The sequence below is a fragment of the Procambarus clarkii genome, chromosome 13 (genome assembly GCF_040958095.1).
Source record: "Procambarus clarkii isolate CNS0578487 chromosome 13, FALCON_Pclarkii_2.0, whole genome shotgun sequence".
Taxonomy (NCBI): domain Eukaryota; kingdom Metazoa; phylum Arthropoda; class Malacostraca; order Decapoda; family Cambaridae; genus Procambarus; species Procambarus clarkii.
This window is the reverse complement of record NC_091162.1, coordinates 26,974,846-26,995,360: the sequence shown is the minus strand read 5'-3', so window position 1 is coordinate 26,995,360 and position 20,515 is coordinate 26,974,846. Positions and strand designations below refer to the sequence as shown.

The 20,515-nt window shown below is 45.1% G+C and overlaps 1 protein-coding gene across 1 annotated transcript in view; it reads left to right on the top strand.

Annotated features, from left to right (window-relative positions):
- LOC123757101 (cyclic nucleotide-gated channel alpha-3) overlaps positions 1–20,515 on the top strand; it is a 402,346-nt gene that overhangs the window by 329,286 nt on the left and 52,545 nt on the right. The window contains exon 9 of the mRNA XM_069324046.1: positions 14,462–14,677. Coding sequence (XP_069180147.1) covers positions 14,462–14,677 — 216 coding nt within the window. The remainder of the gene's footprint in view (positions 1–14,461; positions 14,678–20,515) is intronic.

Here is a 20,515-nt window from a genome sequence, read left to right as displayed (position 1 = left end):
AATAAGAAGAAAATTCCTAGTAACAACACACTTCTAATAATACTATATTAGCAAAATCAGCTGTAATCCAGAGTGGAATGGATGTTGTAGGCATACATTAACAACTCAAAAGTTAACTCACGCTCTGTGTATGATGTGCTTAGATACATTTAGTAGTATTGGGGGTTTTGGTTGGAATAATGTGTATGATTTTTGCTAATGTGTTAGGATAGGTTAGGTTAGGTCTGGTTTGACAGAATTGATGATTGAAAACACATCTGGATATTGGAAATATCTAGATGGACACAGCACTAGCTCTATGAAAAGATCTTTCATATCCGACATCGAGACTGGATGTCGGATATCGTAAATATACATTAAATTTAGATGGAATAGTGAAAACTCGGGTAAAATGGGCTTTGGCTTTGCTATGATACAAAATATTTGGGTATATTTGGTGGAGATTGTCTTAAATTAGGTTGAATTTAGATGGGATAGCTTAAATTTTGCCAACTTTTATCAAATCTAGCTTTGGATATGCTAGGTCAGGTTAGTTGAGGTTGTGTAGGGTAGGATATACAATATCTTTGGGGTAATGAACTAACTTGTTCATAAAATAGTGTAAATTTACCTAATTTGGGGTTCGAGCTATGGCTAGCTCATGTAATGTATGGCCAGAGGTGAAAGGCTTGTATGTGAGGATATGGGATGCTTATATTTAGTTCGTTCAGCTTTTGCTAGGTTGAATTTGGTTAACTTTGTGTAGTATAAGTATATTTTTTGCTAGATATAGATGAATTTAGGTTTTAATAGGATGCATTTTTAATAGGATATAGTAAATTTGCTTAAATTATCATAGAAATTACTGACTTCACCTAACCCCACCTGTCCTAACATAACTAAGGCTAGAATCAATAAGTCTGTTGGACGGTTTGCCTAAATAAATATGGGTGGCATGATTGGAAAGGATGTAACAAGGGGGTATTAATAAAGTATTAAAAACAATGGACATTTGCCAGATGAATAGTTTAGTACTAGTAATGCTGGAACATTTGTGGAAAATGTATGGCGTTTTTTGTATATTGAGCTCATATACCAATGGTCAGACGTACCATTCTTATATGTGAAACTCTGACTCTTTTGGGATAATTTTTTGTTAAATTCAGCATATTATAAATGATGACCTAAACATACCTAGAAAAATATTATGGAAATCGAGTATTGATTATCGTAGTTGGGTGTGATTGTATTTGTACGAATAGCACACTGATTATATTTGTGCATTTTGTGTAATAATTGTATATGTTTTGTAAGTGTATTTGTGGGGATTGTGTAGTTGTGTATTTAATGTATACGTGCTAGATGTGTATTGTTCGTATTTATGCAAGTTGTATATTGAATATATTTGGGCAAGTTGTGTATTGTGTATATGGTGCAAGTGCATTGTGTATTTGTGCTATTTGTGTACTTTAGGTATCTGGGGTAGTTATGTATTGTATGTATTTGTGATGGATATGTATTTGATTACATATATGCAAATTGTGCAATAATTATGATATGTGTAATAATTGTGCAAGTTGTGCATTAATTGCACATGTTGTGTAACTGCATTTGGATGAATTGTGTATATGAGCCTGTTGTATGTTGATTGTCATTCTGCAAGTTGTGAAATTATATAGCAAGTTTGGATGTATTAATTGTGCAAAGATGTGTATTAATCACACAAGTTGTGTATTAATTGTCCATGTTTTATAATATTTTTTGTGCGAATAGTGTATTTATGTAAGTTATGTTTTTAATTGCTGAAATGAAACTGATGGAACTGTATTTTTTTGTGCAAATTGTGTATTGGTACAAGTTCTGTATATGTTATCTGAAAAAAAAAGATCTTCATGGGCAAGTGTGAAAGTGCATTTTGGTTTATGTGTTAGTGTGTGGGTGTTTTGTGAAAATTATGTTTCTGAAATTGTGTAATTTTAGTAAAAGTGCATTTTGATTCTATGAGCATATATACACTTTGCTATATTTGAGTAAATGTCATACTTTGCATAAATGTCACACTTTGAGTGGACATGCAATATTTGTGTAAATGACATATTTTTGTATGCAACTGACATATTTTGTATGTAAATGATATATTTTGTCTATAAATGGAATATTTTATGTGTGAATGGCATATTTTGTGTGAAAATGATATGTTTTGTGTGTAAATATTATATTTTGTGCATAAATGTCATATTTGGTGTATAAATGTTGTATTTTCTGTGTAAGTGGAATATTTATGTGGAAATGCTTTGTGGATATATGGCATATATCGTGTGTAAATGGTATATTTTTGTGTAATTGGTATATTTTGTTGGTAAATTGTATAGTTTATCTATAAATAATATATTTTTTGAATAAAATGGCATATTTTGTGTGTAAATAGTATATTTTGTGTATAAATGATATATTTTGTGTGTAAATAATATATTTTGTGCATAAAATGGCATATTTTATGTGTAAATATTATATATTCTGAGTATAAATGGTATATTGATGTAGAAATGTCATATTTTGGGTGTAAATGCATACTGAGTGTAAATGTATTTACGCTCAGTTTATTTAGTTATTTATTTAGTTTTATGATGCATGCTTTAATTTTGTGTATTTTTAGCGTATGTTTGTACAAGTGTAGAATTTTGTGTGAATGGTGTTAAATTATTATATTGTAGTGCACCTTATCTCAAACTCAGCTTTTTATTATTAATCAATAATATATTTCAGTGTGACACAAACACCCTGGCCTATTCATATAAATAGTATGTAGGTGGATACTTATTCATGTAATTTCAATGTTTGGTGTGTTTGAATGTAATAGGGTATTTAATAATATTTTGGGCTTGCTTGATTAATAAAGTTACCTTGCTGACTGTATGCATTTATATGAAATAACAGTACAAAAATTAAAGATCGGTGGGGGGGGGGATGAATCAGCTGAAATCTTATTCTTAATACATTTTAGGGATTAATCTATATAAATAAAAATGGAAATGTTCGTTTGTTCAAAATCGCTAATCTCCGAAAGTTATTCACCGATTGCTTTGAAATTTTCACACAATGTTCCATTCGCATCCGTCCAGGTTGTTATATACATACTATATAGATATCACTTCTGTGACGGTAAAAAAACTGTGTTTTTCATGTGAGGGAAATCTTCGAAACCTCTTTACCGATTTCTTTGAAATTTTGTCACAACGTTGCATTCGAATTGGTGAGTCTTTTTATATATTTACTATATACATCCCTCACCTGTGACAGGAAAAAACATGCGTTTTTTTTAAAATAGCGCCATCTGTTAGACGTAAGAGCAACACACGCTTTAATCTCCGAAAGTTCTTCACCAATTGCTTTGAAATTTTGACACAACGTTGCATTTGAATAGGCGCATCTTTTTATATACCTACTATATAGATGCCACCCCTGTGACAGGTAAAAACATGCGTTTTTGAAAAACAGTGCCATCTGTTGCACATAATAGCAACATTCACGCTATACTAAATATGTCACAATTTCCATTTCAATCTTTCCAATTGCATTGATAAATTATATTTTCATAGATTTTGATTTATTTTATTTTTTATTGAATTTTTTGTGTGACATTGTGTTGGATTTGAGCTGTGTTGTTTACCATACCGTTCATTTCGTAAGTATAAGTATAGATGCCACACCTGTGACAGGTAAGACTATGCTTTTCTTGACAAACAGCGCCATCTGTTGCACGTAAGAGCAACACACATGCTATGCTATATATGCTACAATTCCATTTCAATGTTTCTGATTGCATTGATAAATTGAATTTTCATAGATTTTGATTTATTTTCATTTTGATTTAATTATTTTGCGTGAATTGCGTTGAAATTGAGCTGTGTTGTTTACCATACTGTTCATTTCGCGAGAATAGTTAATTTTTTTATTTTTTCATATTTTCATCTCATTTTTTAGCTGTTTTTCTTATATTTCAGTGATGGGAACATCAGATCACTTGATGTTCCAAATTTTCTGATGGGAACATCAGACCATTTGGGAAGGCATCGGACGAGGAAGTGGGGATGATGAAGGGACGGAAGTGAGAGATGGTGGGGAAGACGAGGGGACAAGGGAGGGGGTAATGGTGGGGAAGGAGGAGGGGACGGGGGAGTTTGGGATGGTGGGGACGAGGGGATGGGGGAATGGATAATGGTGGAAAGGACAATGGGACAGGGAAGTGGGACATGGTGGGAAGGAAAAGGGGATGATGGAGTGGGGAATAGTTGGGAGGCCGAGGAGGTGGGTGAGGTGGGAATAGTGGGGAGGCCTGGGGGACAAGGACGGTTGCTGTGGCCGGGTACAGCTAGTATGGTATAAATTACATCAGAATAAATGGGGCAATGGGTGCAAAACTGGTTATTGTCTATGCATGTATGGGTTGGGCAGTATGCAAATGTATGTATGCGTGTATGTATGTATGTATGTATGTATGTATGTATGTATGTATGTATGTATGTATGTATGTATGTATGTATGTATGTATTTATGACTGTTTAGAAACTAGTTAACAAATTTGCATAGCAAAATTAGGATTTTTGAGGTCTAGGAATGATTAATCTATGAATGTTGTGGCTAGCATCCAACTGAGTTGCTAGATGGTTGAATTGCGCTGCGACATTTGGGCAGTTATTTTATGGATGTGAGGACAGTTGACTAACCTATGAGCACAGGTATAATAGTGTTATCTTCAGATATCCCCTATATTCCATGATATAGATATCCCCTATATAGATACCCCTATATCTCCTGTAGATAATCCAGTACTGCGATTACAGAGATTGTCATTTAAAATATCGTGCTTCTCTACTGTATTTTTAGTTAAAAACTAGAATGCTAACTATCATTACGATTACAAATTATAAAAAATTTTAAATGTATATTCTTGAACCTGTGATGAGGTTAGGTTAGGTTGGGAATGGTTGGTCTAGCCATTTTTTTAATAATTTTATTATTGTGATTATTATTAAACATTAAATATATTACAAAATAAGTAAGATGCGGGTTGATGCCAAGGCATCATTGCATAGCTTGTGACGTCACCTACTGCTGAAAAGTCGCACTTCTGTGTTAATGAGAGGCAAAATTAATCCCTTACTGGAACCGCTTTGTGACGTCATGCGCCGCTGAAGCAACTTACCCCCATTGGCTGAGTAATCCTTATTGGGGATGATGGCTTTTCTATTACGGTTATAATAGCATAAGAATGATGATATGTTGACCAGACCACACACTAGAAGGTGAAGGGGACGACGACGTTTCGGTCCGTCCTGAACCATTCTCAAGTCGAATTCTCAATCGACTTGAGAATGGTCCAGGATGGACCGAAACGTCGTCGTCCCTTCACCTTCTAGTGTGTGGTCTGGTCAACATACTTTTGCCACGTTATTGTGACTCATCGCCTGCATAAGAATGATGGTAACTGCCGACGTCCTATTTTACCAAATCGAGGCAGCTCCGATTTATATCTACCCAATCTAGTTCATATTCTTGTACACTGAATGAGTATTTTGAATGGGTATATGTTACAGTGAGGTGTTTTTTGAGAATTAATGAGACATACACGAGATTAGCAGTGTGGGAGGAATAAATGTTAATGTCTGAGTGATGACATAGCTTGTTTTTGAAAATTATATAATAAAAAAAAGATTTGCATATCGTTTGGAGTCTTTAACTTGGGGTTCAGTAGTATTCCCATGCCTGGGTCTGCTTCATATGGATTGAGGGATAGTGGATTTTCATTTTATTTCCTACGCTCGATAAACGATCTTTGAAGAAAGATTGACAAAGCTTAAATTACATTCTCTAGACAGGCGAAGAATTAGGGGTGACATGATAGTGGTTTGCAAGTGGATGAATGGACAAAGTGGATATTAACAGGGTATTAAAAGTTAGTAATTATAAAAAGAAGGCACCAAACCAGGAAGGCTATGTGGCACCATCAAATGTGAGGAATAATCAGAGGGCGCTAAATATCACCAAGTATGCCAATACAGGAACAAAAACGCATAAGGTGAACGATATCAAAGTATTCGCTTCACCAAGAATTCTATCGAGGGACAAGCGACCGTGAGGGACGGTCGAAAAGCAAGACACATGTTCGTCCTGGAAGTCAGGACATTCAACAAGGATATGCACAACCGTAAGAGGGACAACGCAATTTGGACAATAAGGAGCAGGGCGGCACTCCATTAAGTGACCATGAGTTAAGCATTTATGGCCAGTACGCAACCTCGCCAGAGCCGTTTCCCATCAACGGTTATTGTGGTAGGAGAAAGGCCATGAGGACACACTATTCTTAAGAGTACGCAGTGTGTTACCAGTAACAGAAGACCAACAATCCTGCCAATGAGTAAGGATGGAGGAATGAATAACTGGGTAAAAGTCGGAATATGGAATACCTTTACGGGAGATGGGACTAGAGCGGGCAGCTTCCCTGGTGGCAGCATCCACACGCTCCTATAAAGAGATGCCAACATGGCTGGGAACCCAGCAAAATTCAACTGACTTAAATTTACTGGAAATAAGAAACAGCCAATGTTGAATCTCGACGACCACTGGATGGACCAGATTAAAGAACCTGAGAGCCATGAGGGCAATACGAGAGTCAACGACAACCACAAAGGAAGATTGACAATGAGAAAGCAGGAGACGAAGAGCAGAGAGAATAGCATAAAGTTCTGTTCTGAAGATGCTAGTCTCCGGAGATAGGCGACACATATAAGTGTGGTCAGAAAAAACAACAGAGTAGCCAACATCATCCAACACTGTCTGCAAACTTAGACCCATTGGTGAAGATGGAAATGGAGTGGGAGTGTGAAGAAGTGTTCAAGGAAAAGGCATTTCAGAACCGTAAGAGGGGGAAAAGCTTTAGAGATACGGGTCAGGGATGCACAAAATTTAGGAAGGGGGACCCTCCAATGGGTAAAGGACAGAACAATACGAGGAGAAACATCGGTAATACGAATCGAAAGAGAATCTTGTAAGCGAAATAACCAGACAGAAAGAGGGACGTGGTGAAGAGGAATAGGAACTACAGGAGGGGTAAAAGTTAAAGCACAACAGAGGTGAGAGTAAGGATGTTGTAAGGACCTTGCAAGATAGCGAAGACAGAAGCGATCACGGGGGTCCTGAAGAGATAAGAAGCCAGTGTCAACAAACAAGCTGAGGGCGGGAGTTGAATGAAAGACACCAGAGCTGAGGTGCGACCCAGTATGGTGCAAAGCGTCAACACAGCAAAGCTTAGAAGGAGATGCAGACGAGTAAGCAGGGCAACCATGATCAAGTTACGACAGTACAAGAGAGGAATGTAATGAGAGGAGCATGCGCCTATCCACTCCCCAAGAAGTATAGGACAAAACCTCAAGGAAGTTAAGGGGCTTAGAGCATTCAACTCAGAGGTAAGAGATATGGGCCGACCAAGACAAACGAGTGTCAAAGATTAATCCCAAAAGCTTAGCGGAATCCCTGTACACAAGGGGCAGACCATAAAGTGACAAAGAGGGACGAAGAATGACACGCTTCCGAGTAAAAGACATAGCACAAGTCTTAAATGTAGAGAACTTGAAGCCATGATCGGAGGCCCAAGACGACACAGCATTAATTGCAAGTTGAAGCTGCCATTGAAGGAGAGGCGAATCATCACCTCGACAGCAAAGGGTAAGATAGTCGACATAGAGCGCAGAGCGCAAGAAGGAAGAGAGGAAAGAAGACCACTAAGAGGCAACCAGAAAGAGATTAGTGCTCAGAACACTACCTTGGGGCACACCCTTGTATGCCGAAAAGAGGCAGAGAGAGTAGTACCAAGCCTCACTCTAGAAGAATGACGAGAGAAGAAGCTTTGGAGGAAGAGAGGGAGATTACCATGAACACCAAGCGAACAAAATTGGGACAGAATATAATATCACCAGGTGGTGTCAAAAGCCTTTGCCAGGTCAAAAAGGACGGCAACAACGGAGGTCTTCACAGCAAAAAGCAATACGAATATAGACCTCCAAGTTCACCAGGACATCTGTTGTGCTGCGGCATTTGCGAAAACCAAATTGAGAAGGGGAGAGGTGGTGATAGTATTCTAAGAACCACATCAAACAAACGTTAACCATACATTCAAAGAGTTTGCAGTCACAACTCGTGAGGGAAATAGGGCGGAAGTCCTGAGGGGATATCCCAAGCGACCCTGGTTTCCGAACAGGGAGGACTACAGCTTTGAGCCAGTCCTCAGAGATTGACGTCGACTCCCAGACCCGGTTATACAGACTCAGCAAATACTGAGACGTGCACGGAGGGAGATGGAAAAGAATCTCATAATGAATGTCATCGGAGCCTGCCGCCGTAGGACCACGGAGGGCCAGGGCAGACTGAAGTTCAGAGAGAGAGAGAGAGAGAGAGAGAGAGAGAGAGAGAGAGAGGGGATCGTTATAGGGAAGGCTGAGATGAGTACGAAAATCTAAAGGATGAGATTCAAGAACAGGCTTATGAAGAAGGAAAGACTGAGGAAGATGAGAACCAGAACTAATAGACGAAAAGTGGGAACCGACAAGACATTGGGAACAAACTTACCCGCTATCTTGCAGATTCGCTTCCAGATCTGCATCAGAGGAGTTTCTGACGTAATGGTGGAAACATAAGACTTACAACACTCACGTTTAGCCATACAGATGGTCCTACAGGCCACTGCGCTCACCTTCCGAAATAAAAGAAAAGAATCAGCCGTCTGCCGGCGGCGGTGTCTCTTCCAGGCTGCACGTTTACAGCAGACAACCCTAGCACAGTCCATATTCCATCATGGAACGCACTTCCATGTGCCCCAAGAGGTAGAGCAAGGAATAGAGTGGAGGGCAGCAACGAAGACGATATCATATAAAAGGAGGGCATGAGGGATGGCAGAATGGAGAGGTCGGAGAGAGTAGCTTGGAAGGTAGAGAGGTTCCAGTCTGCCTTGGCAAGCTGCCACCTAGGGAAGGAGAGGGGAGAGTGAAAAGAGAAAAAGGTAACAAGGATGGGGAAATGGTCACTGCCATGGAGGTCATCAAGAACTCGCCACGAGAAATCCAAGTAAAGATACGATGAGCATAGAGAAAGATCAAGACAGGAAAGGGCGGGAGTTCGAAAGTCCAAATGTGGGGTTCACCAGAATTCAGAAGAGACAGGGAAGAAAAGAGGACGAACGGTTCAAGAAGGCGACCCCGGGTGTTTGTCAGAACATCACCCCAAAGGGTATGTCGACAATTAAAATCATCGAGCTGGAGCACAGGTTCCAGCAAAGAGTCCAGTAGGTGTTTAAGATCAGGAAGAGAAAGTGGGACCTGTGGGAGGAGATAAATGGAACAAACTGTATACCATTTACTCACAAAGACACAAGCAGCAGAACATAGGAGAGGCAATGGAAAAATGTAGAGAAACGAAGGGGATATCAGAACGAATCAAGAGAGCAGTAGAGTTACAGGCCACAGCAAAAGCTGGGGGAGGGGGGAGAGAAAGAAATAGCCATGGAAGCGACCAGAACGAGCACTAAGCATCAACTCCTGGAGACAGACACAAAGGGGGGAGAATTGTGAAATCAGAAGTTGGAGCTCATAGAAATGGCGTAATATCCACGAACATTCCATTGAAGAATAGACATCGACAAAAGAGAAAGGACAGCAACAGGAAAACAATGAAGAAACAAAGATTAAAAGAACACAGCATGTTAAAGAAGCTCAGGATCTGGATCAGGGTCAGCAAAGTCAGGGTTAGGGGGGCATGGGTAAACTGAGTAAGGATGGAGGGAGGGGAGTGGGAGGACAGACCAGAAGCAGACGAGCAGAGTCCAAAGGAGGAGGAGGAGACAACCCAGGATCCAGATCAGCAGGAGGAGGAGGGGCAGAAACTGGGGAGTGCACCTCAGCAAGGGCAGCAACCGAATGCGAGCAACTGAGGGCCAAAGAAACCTCCAAAGCAGGAACAGAGGGCTCTACCACAGAAACAGAAGGGGATTGAGCGATAGAGTCAGTGGTGGGGGGTGAGGAAGAAAGCGAAGCCTTCTTGCCCGCTGGGGAAGAGAAAGGAGATGAGCCAGGCTCACGCTTCTGACTCAAAGAGACAGGTGTTCCAGCAACAACATACTGGGCAACAGACTCAAGCATCTCAACAGGAGAAGAAGAATGAGAGCGAACAACATGATGATCGATAGGAGAGTGATGGACAGCAGCCCACACAGACAGGCGGCGTGGAGAGCTAAGAGACAGAGGAGAAGGATGGGAAGGAGGATCTGAGGGAGATGAGAAAAAAGACACAGGAGACACGACAGACTGGGTAGAAAGAAGGGGAACCCCAGACAGAGAACCAGGAGGGGGGACCTTTCAGAACAGAACGTAAAGGAACTAGGAAGGAGACGGTGGGTGTGTCTGGGTCTAAGGCCTGGAAACGGTTGTGAGACCGAGGAAGGTGGGAAGGACGAGGAGAGGAAGAGCACAACAAGCGAGCATAAGAGACACCATCGAAAGGGGGGAGACAGCAAACTTGGCACCTCGCTACAGGAAAAGACAAACGTTCCCGGTGCTTCAAGTTGAGGACGGCTGCCTCAAGCTTGTAATGTATACACGCGTGGGAGAAGGTAGGGTGGGCCTCACTTCAAATGAAGCAGCGAGTCTGGGGAGAAGTGCACTTCGACTTAGAGTGACCTTCGTACCCACACAAGGGACAGAGAGAGACAGTGCTGGAGCATCGGAGGGCACCATGCCCGAACCTCCAGCACTTATTACAGAGCCGAGGAAAGGGAATGTACTCCTGAATGGAGCACCTGGCACCAGCAAGAATGACAGAGGGCAAAAGGGTTCGACCATCAATGGTAATTTTCACAACCCGAAGGGGCTGACGGCGACGACCACGAGGGGGACGAGTAAACATGTCCACCTGGAGGACAGAATGGCCCTGAGCTTCAGGGATATGCTTCATATCTTCGTGGCAGTCCTTTAGATTCCTAACACTGATTGCAACATGGTGCGAGAGGAGAATAGTGCCAACACTGGCATTTAATCGAGCATTCTTGGAGACCCAAACAGGGGCCTCGCCAATGCAGGATAAGGTGGCCAAGCAGGTAGCTGCATCCTCAGAAGGAGCAGCAATGACACATGAACCGAGACAGGTGGGGTTGAAAGTAACAGAGGCATCCACGGGATCAACAAGGTACCTATGGAGGGAAAATCGCAGGAGGAGTAGAATCTAAATGATGGAGGTCAAAGTACTTAGTCCACGTAGTAGGACCAAACAAGGTGTGGTACGAAGTAGTATGGGAAGGAATCATGTGAGTGCTGCCGCAGCAGGGACGACGGTTAGAACTGAAATGTAGCAAGGGATACAGAGCCCAGTCTTCCAACACAGTTTGACTCAGGGGCCTGGTTGCCCACCCCACGAGCCTGAGAAGTCATAAAAGAAACAGGAGTCATCGGCATGAAAACGAGAGGGAAGACTTTCATTCACGAATATGCCCCCACACTTACCATGGAGCCACAATTAGAGGACAGGACACCCAACAAGAGACATGTTGCCGGTTTTGCTAGGGCCTCCAAGGGGGGTGTCGTGAGTATACTCCCCACAAACGCCACCTTAAGAACTGTAAGTTCGTTGAGATCGGGTTCAGTGACGAAAGAAGGATTAACGAAAAAAGCTTCCCCTTGCTCACGAAGTTGGGTTCCACTGTTCTACAGGTGTGAGAGTATGCCTCCTCAATGTTACGGCCCTCTCGGGACGCAACGGGGTTCTTACTCTGATGTAGTTAGAGGAAGATATATATCCGGCCCCAAGCCAGTAGAGGCTATCAAGGGATGCGATCCGTGACGCAAGTAACTTAAAGGGAGTAGGGAAAGAAAGGTAAGAACTTAATATTATATAATGTCCACCATCACCATTTAAATATATAAGAGTAAAACGTACACAAGGGGGAGGGGTATTAACACTTTACAAAGGGGATCAACACTGTAGCCATCTGCTGGAGACTATGGATCCTCGAAGCTAGGTGCTGAGTCCGCGGTGCTTTCTTCGTGGCCTCAAGACGTGTCCTCTGAGAACGCCGAGTCTACCCTGGCCACAGGTCAGCCACAACACAGGTCCACTGGGGGCACCGTCGTGGAGGCCGTCAAACACACGTCCAGCAGGTCTGCTGGCAGGTACTGAGCCACCAAGGCTGGTACGGCCACTCCACGAACGATATAAGGGGTACGCCCTAGACAGGAGTCTCGTGTGATATCACCAATCACCCTCCTGTCCTCAATACCCCAGTGGATTATCGTCTCCAAACGTCGGTCCCGGGTAAACCCTTCCACTGCCACTCCACTGGCAGGCTTAACACACCACAGTGTTCTTCCGGGGGGACGACGTCACGACAGCTGCAGCAAACTTCACTGTATGGAGACTGGCTGCCTCGGGTAGACTGACTACACCTTCAACCCAGTGGTCCCAGGTTGGCTCTGTAAGCAGACACGTCATTAATAACCGGGACACTAATACACCACACTCACATGCTCAGATACAAACGCCCGACATATCCACTCCCTAGATGGCGCTGTCGTCGGAGCACCACCTCACCAGAGGTCAGGAGCGGCGGTGTTGAGCGCTGAACCAGACTGGAAACTGGTCCTCGAGGCCAGTACACGCTGTCCTCACTAGGTGTCGTCGTCCGTTTGGCGGGGGTTTCGGGAGCTGACCCACAGATGGCGTGTTTGTCACTGCTCCAGGCTCGGACGTTGGATCCGGGTTCGTAACACTCAAACACCCGAGCATCAAAGCAGAAGTCCAAAAGAATAATCAAGACTGGCAAAAGGTCAGAGGGAAATGACAATTAGAAAGGAGAAGAAGGGGGAAAATGAAACACAAGGGAAAAGGAAAAGAGATCTGGCACAATTGGAGAAGACAGCAGCAGGAGCATAAGGTCCCAAAAGGACAGAGGACTGACGCATGGAGCATCATACCCTGGCAACCTCCCACCAACCCCCCTTCACGACGACAATAGGCCGGACAGGGAGGGGGAGGGCATTAAAAGTATCAACACGAGACAGAACATGAAACAATGGGTATAATTTGGATAAGCAGACGAGGAGTCACAATAACATGGCTGAAATATGTTGACCAAACCACACACTAGAAAGTGAAGGGATGATGATGTTTGGTCCATCCTGGACCATTCTCAAGTCGATTGTGATAAACATAAACTGGATAAGTTTAGATTTAACAAAAAGACCTAGGTAAATACTGATTTGGTGTCAGGGTTGAATGCTGACGCAAGTGAGATATATGTTAGTTCATGCTCTGTGTTGCTCCCTTGTTTCATACGAATGGGAGATATAAATTTTCATCCATTCCTATGCCCAATAAACGATCCTTGGCTGGAAACTATAAATATAAAGCTTCCAGATAAGTAAGGGGGGACAAATAGGTCCTTCTGAATATTAATGGAGTGACATTATCGAAGTACATAAATGGAGATGAAAGGGTATATTAATTTAATATGGAATAGACCTACTGCAGTTCATCTTATAGTGGCAGTTGATGTTTTGGTTAACATAGATTGGAAGTAAATAGATCCTGCAAAAGGTCTTCTGTAATTTCAATCTCTTATGTTCAATATGCAATCTTAGCCAGAAAAGAATCTTTAAAAATGGGAAACAGTATGGAAATACGTTATTAAGGAAAACAGGCTTTATGTGGGAAGATGATGCACCTGTGCTGGTCGGTGGGATAACGGAAAACACCCCAAACGGAAGGCGGGATTTTTATCCCCTTGATCGAAATTTTCAGGGAATTAAAACTCTGTTCCAGGTAGCGAATCTTTAACAACAACAACAAACAGGGAATTAAAAGACAAACAATTACTCGCCGGGGTAACGCAAAACAGCCCAGACAGGAGCCGGCCTCTCAATCCCTTTGAGCGAAATTTAAAATAACTGGAAGGCTAACAATCACTCGCTGAGGTAACGAAAACGCTCCTGGACAATGACTGTCCGTCTCCGAGGTAACAAAAAAACGCTCCTGGACAAAGAAAGGAAAAGGAAAGGAAAACGCCCCCAGACAATGACCGGTTGTCGCCAAGGAAACGAAAACAACCCCAGACAATGACAGTGTGCGTCGTGAAAAGCAAAACGCACTGTTATTGTCCAGGTTTCTACTACTCTCCCCAACACCCGACAGTTACTGTCCCCTCACACTCCACAGTTAATGACCCCCTACACCCCACAGTCATGTATATGTAATCCAACACTCCCTACGATGATGTTTATATTTAAACAATGCGGGAAAATTTTGATAAACCACTGGCTTCCTGTCTCCATACAGGCCATTAGAGATAATGATCCTCGGGTAAATTCAGGTTTACCTGAGGACCATTATTCACTCATGTGTGAGTTGGAGTTCTGACACCCCCTCCCCCCCAACCCCCCACCAGGCACAACGGCCAGCGTGACGTCATACGACAGTGCAGAGAAGCGGTCGACAATCACCTCGCCGAGCAACGTGTTGTCGCCCTTAACGTCGCCCAACTACGCCACGGGGGAGATAGCCTACACCCTACCGGTCCCGCCCCCGCCCTCGGGGGACCACAACGCCTCCCCAGCCTCGGACCTGGGGCTCTCCCCAGCCTCCCTCCTCGTCGTCTCCCCAGGTGATCATGTCCTCCACCTCTCTAGCTGCTGGGATGGTCCCGGGGCCGGTACACTCACCCTGGGATAGTAGGGTGGCTGCTGGGATGGTCCTGGGGCAGGCACACTCACCCTGGGATAGTTGGGTGGCTGCTGGGATGGTCCCGAGGCCGGTACACTCACCCTGGGATAGTTGATGGCTGCTGGGATAGTCCCGGGGCTGGTACACTCACCCTGGGATAGTTGGGTGACTGCTGGGATGGTCCCGGGGCTGGTACACTCACCCTGGGATAGTTGATGGCTGCTGGGATGGTCCCGGAGCTGGTACACTCACCCTGGGATAGTTGATGGCTGCTGGGATGGTCCCGGGGCTGATACACTCACCCTGGGATAGTTGGGTGGCTGCTGAGATGGTTCCGGGACCGGTATACTCACCCTGGGATAGTTGATGGATGCTGGGATGGTCCCGAGGCCGATACACTCACCCTGGGATAGTTGGATAGCTGCTGAGATGGTTCCGGGGCCGGTACACTCACCCTGGGATAGTTGATGGATGCTGGGATGGTTCCGGGGCCGGTACACTCACCCTGGGATAGTTGGATGGCTGCTGGGGTGGTCCCGGGGCTGGTATACTCACCCTGGGATAGTTGGATGGTTGCTGAGATGGTTCCGGGGCCGGTATACTCACCTTGGGATAGTTGGGTGGATGCTGGGAGGGTCCCAGGATAGGCACACTCATTTTGGGATAGTTGGTGGCTGCTGGGATGGTCCCGGGATAGGCACACGCACCCTAGGATAGTTGGGAGGCTGCTGGGATGGTCCCAGGGCTGGTACACTCCCCCGGGGATAGTTGGGTGATTATTGGGATGATCCCGGGGCAGTCACACTCACCCTGGGATAGTGGGGTGGATGCTGGGATGGTCCCGGGATAGGCACACTCATTCTGGGATAGTTGGTGTGTGCTGGGATGGTCCCGGGATAGGCACACTCACCTTGGGATAGTTGGAAGGCTGCTGTGATGGTCCCGGGGCAGGTACACTCCCTTGGGATAGTTGGAAGGCTGCTGTGATGGTCCCGGGGCAGGTACACTCACTCTGGGATAGTTGGATTACTGCTGGGATGGTCCCGAGGCTGGTACACCCACCTTGGGATAGTTGGGTGACTCCTGAAATGGCCCGGGATAGGCACACTCACCCTGGGATAGTTTCGAGGCTGCTGGGATGGTCCCGGAATCGGCATACTCACCCTGGGATAGTTGGGTGACTGCTGGGAATGCACGGGCTGGTACACTCACCCTGGGATAGTTAGGAGGCTGCTCGGATGGTCCTGGGGCAGGTACACTCACCCTGGGATAGTTGAGTGACTGCTGGGATGGTCCCGGAATAGACACACTCACCAAGGGATAGTTGGGTGACTGCTGGGATGGTCCCGGAATAGACACACTCACCAAGGGATAGTTGGTTGGCAGCTGGGATGGTTCTGGGGCAGGCACACTCACCCTGGGATAGTTGAATGGCAGCTGGGATGGTCCCGGAACAGACACTCTCACTCTGAGTTGGGTAATAGGTGACTAGAACCGTACGCGAGCTTTTTGACAGGTGTGGCACTTGTGCCACACCTGTCCCAGATGTGCGCAAGGGGGATCCGTCTCATCGTGCGAGAGGTGCCCCGCTCGCATGGTTCTAGTCACCATGTTTTTAATGGAGGTTAGGATAGGGTGATTATCTGAACATGTGTAGCAGGTGTGTAGCAAGTGTGCATGTGTGTATGTTGACCTGTTTGCATGATGAAGTGATTGTAAGGGTGTGTGTTGAAAGTGTATGTTTTGCAAGTGTAGAGTTTTATAGATGTGCTTGTATGCTTAGAGTTAAGCTTGGGGCCCCTAGATCTAAGCATGTGGAACAGGTGTGAAGGGATTGGGAGTAAGAAGGATACCTTCGCGAGAGGTGACAGGCTCGCTGCATGTCCTTTCTCGCTCTGAGCGGGGCGGCTTGTCGCTCGCATGCCAGCAACACCCTGCATCACCAGGCCTAGGAGACCGGGTTCAGTACGTGGTAGGTTAGGTTAGGGTTGTTGAGAAGGCGGGCAAAAGGGGATGGGGTGTGTGGCCTCTCTCACTATCTCTCTCTTTCATTTTCAGTAAGAGAGGATATAGATGAGTGTGCATAGGAGTGTAACATTGATATAATAATGTATTAAGGTGTGGAAGGAATACTCACATAGGTTTTATAGTACCCAAGACATCTGCAGGTCATCTGGTTTCCCTCACCATCTCTTTCCGGATCCTGAGAGAGTGAGCAGGATGGGCGCTCGGGGTATGGAACATCCTAAAACACTTATCACTCTGCTAAGTGAGGCCAAAATAATTTGTTCTGGTGCGTTGAGAACCCCATAAGCTGTCTACAAACCCTCACGCAGCCTTGAAGAGTTAAAAAAAAAAAAGCACTTCTGTTTAGGTCTTCCCTCTGTCAAGCCTCTGCCAGATCAAACAGATGCTGCTCCATTACACCCATACAAATGTCGATGATGTCGATAGGGGTGATAACCTCAGGACAACCGATGAGGAGATGATTTCCTTAACTGCTTAAGGTTGTTTTGTACAAATGGGTAAAGTAATATTTCATGTACATTTGTAGATGACAGAAAGAGGGGGAGTTCACCCCATACATTATCTGAAGAGGAGGCCTGTCCCGGTGAGCCCTCACCAACCACCAGTTTGGCGACTAATGAGCTGCTTTCGATCACAAACTCCCCCTTACCCAACCACATCCGTTGGCATCCACCATCAGCTCCAAGTCTCCCTTCTTGAGGTGTTCATCATCAATCACCAGTCAATTTCTTATATTACTTTTATGCTTATCATTAAAGAAAGTTGCAAACTTAGTTTTGTCAATTTTTCACTAAAGAAACCCACCGCCACAGGTCAAACACGGGAGCTATGGGGAGACACAGGATTTTTTTTAGATATATACAAGAGTTGTTACATTCTTGTACAGCCTCTAGTACGCATAGCGTTTCGGGCAGGTCCCTGGAATACGATCCCCGCCGCGAAGAATCGTTTTTACAACCAAGTACTCATTTTACTATTGAGTTAAACAGAGGCTACAGTTAAGGATTTGCGCCCAGTAAATCCTCCCCGGCCAGGATACGAACCCATGACAAAGCGCTCGCGGAACGCCAGCGCTTACGACCACTCCCGGTAGAGAGAGGCTGACTAATGCAGAGTATGAGGCCAACCCTTGCTCCCCTACGCCCACACACCCGATGACACCTGCGCCCCTACTCCAAGACCCTCACCTCTCATTTCACCTGCCTTCTCATCAATTACCTGCCAATTCCTTAAGTCAACTTCTCGCCATAGCTCCATCTGAGTGTCTGTATTTCTTCTTGGAAAACTTGGAAACATATCAGATATATAAGCAGAGAAATTGATGTTACAATGACCAGATTAAGGGAGTGTGTGTTAAACATAGTGATCATATTTTTTTTTTGGTTTAAAAATACTTTTAATCATCATCCAATATATGCCAGGTATAAGAGGGAGACGCGATCCACACATACAAATTCTCAATTGGATAGTCAGAGTATGCATTGAACATGGGGATCATATTTTTTTAGTTGAAAAATACTTTCAATCATCATCCAATATCTGCGAGGTAAGAGAGGGAGACTTAATCCACACATACAAATTCTAAATTGGGTAGTCAGAGTGTGTTGAACATGGGGATCATATTTATTTAGTTTAAAAATATGATTCACACTTTGATGACTGATGACATCACCAGGTGTTACTGACAACACCAAACACCAGGTTGGTGCGGCTCTTTACGTCGTAGAGTCACTTATTAACACAATGTGGATGATTTTTTTATATTTGTAAAATAAACCACAATTTACAAGCAGAAAATCACAAAAAAATAAAAAGAGGAGTACATACATGATACACTGAATACAGTAATACAACATGAAAAGAACCCATGCACAAGAAGAACCAAAAGTGAAGTACACATGATACAAAGCATACAACAAACCCCTATACGGGTACAAAATACATAACAAAAAACAGAACAGTACACATAACCAGCAAAGGAAACACAAAACTTTAATACCAGAAAACAGAACCACACAGGGAACCGTAAGTACAAAAACAACAAAAAGTACAAAAAGACACATACAAATGACCAGAAGGCCGTAAGGACACAATTACATAATATAAATTTTCACCATACCAAACACACAAATACAGCAGCACAACATTACAACCAGCCACTCATAAGACACACGGAGCCGGAAGTACAAAACCACACCCAACCACTCAGAACATATACAGAAAAGACATGGACACACAGAACAACCAGCACCATACAAACACCACAGAAAAACAGAAGAACAGGACACAGCCACAACCAGACACACCAGAACAAACACCTGGACGCACAGGAACTGGAAAGAGACACCCAGACCACACACGCAAACCCCACACAAGCAAACCCACAAACTAAAAGCCAGAAGACGCAGGAACCGGAAAACAAACCCACCCCACCCAGACACACGCAAGCAACCCCACCCCACAATCATGCACCCAGGCACAAGCAACACCACACCATACAGGAATAAGGGAGTAACATATTTCTCAGGGAACTTCCACGACGGATACTTCTGCTTATAAGCCCTCCATATCAAATACTCGTGTTCGGTAGGGGAACGGCCCTCACTCTGCCGCGAGCACGTCATAAACTCAGGGACCACCAAACCCGGCGGAAGCGATCGTCCCCAACCAGAGGACACCGCAGACAAGGAAAGAGGCAGGGGAGGCAGGAACACCTCCGCTGTGGAAGCAGGAGATACTGAAACAGAGTGCAGAGGCTGCCGAGGCAGCAACACCGCCCCCGACAAAGCAGGAGCCACAGAAAAAACGGCCATAGATGTGATAGGCGGCAAAACCGCTGCCAATGAAACAGGGGACGGGGGAGGGGGCACGGAACCCTCAGAGTGAGCACTTCTTCAGCACCACCACCAGGTCGCCTGCCCACCCTCGACCTTGCAAGGAGGAACCACCCCCACGAGGAACCGGAACTATTCAACGTGGGCGACACACCTGAAGCAAGAGCCACAAGCTCACACCGGCTCCCCACCCCTACAGCAGGAGCTACACCAGGGCCCACACCATCCACCAGAACCACACCAGCACGAGACGCACCATCCTTGTACTCCACAGAGGAACAGCTCGCAGAAGAAATATCAACACACGCTGCATCCTAATATTCCTCTGCCCACGTACAAGGAGGCGAAGCACCCGTATCCATATGAGAACGTTTGGAAATAGGCCATTGGTCATCGGAGCAGTCACCCCCCCGCAGGAGGCACCCGAGAAGAGTCAGCGGCAGGCCGCCCCACAACCAGGGGAGCACGACCCCGCAGAATGTCAGCCTCAACGACACAGGGTTACGAGACCACCACCCACAGAGGAGACAGGAGAAGGAACAGGCGTGGCCGGTAGAGGGGAAGGGAGCATCACAAGTGAGGGAGCCGGCAGGGACGTTGAAGGTGACAGAGGCGCAGTGGCGGAAACAGGAGCATAAGCCGCCAAGAGCGAAGAGACAGACTGCAGTGGTGGAGCCGCACACACCACCACCTACACACGCCAGGCCAGCAGCCGAGGAATTCAGATCCACCACAGAGTAAGCAGGTGGCAGGGGAACCTCCCCACCCACTCCATCACGAGGCGACAGGTCCTGTGCCACCAACGGGGGAAAAATCCTCTTCATGGAACAGATTAACAGGTGCAGCCGCGACCCCAGTGCAAGCGGCTGCCAGGTGCCCCTCAAGGTGACTATGAAGACAGGAGCGTGGCTGCCCTG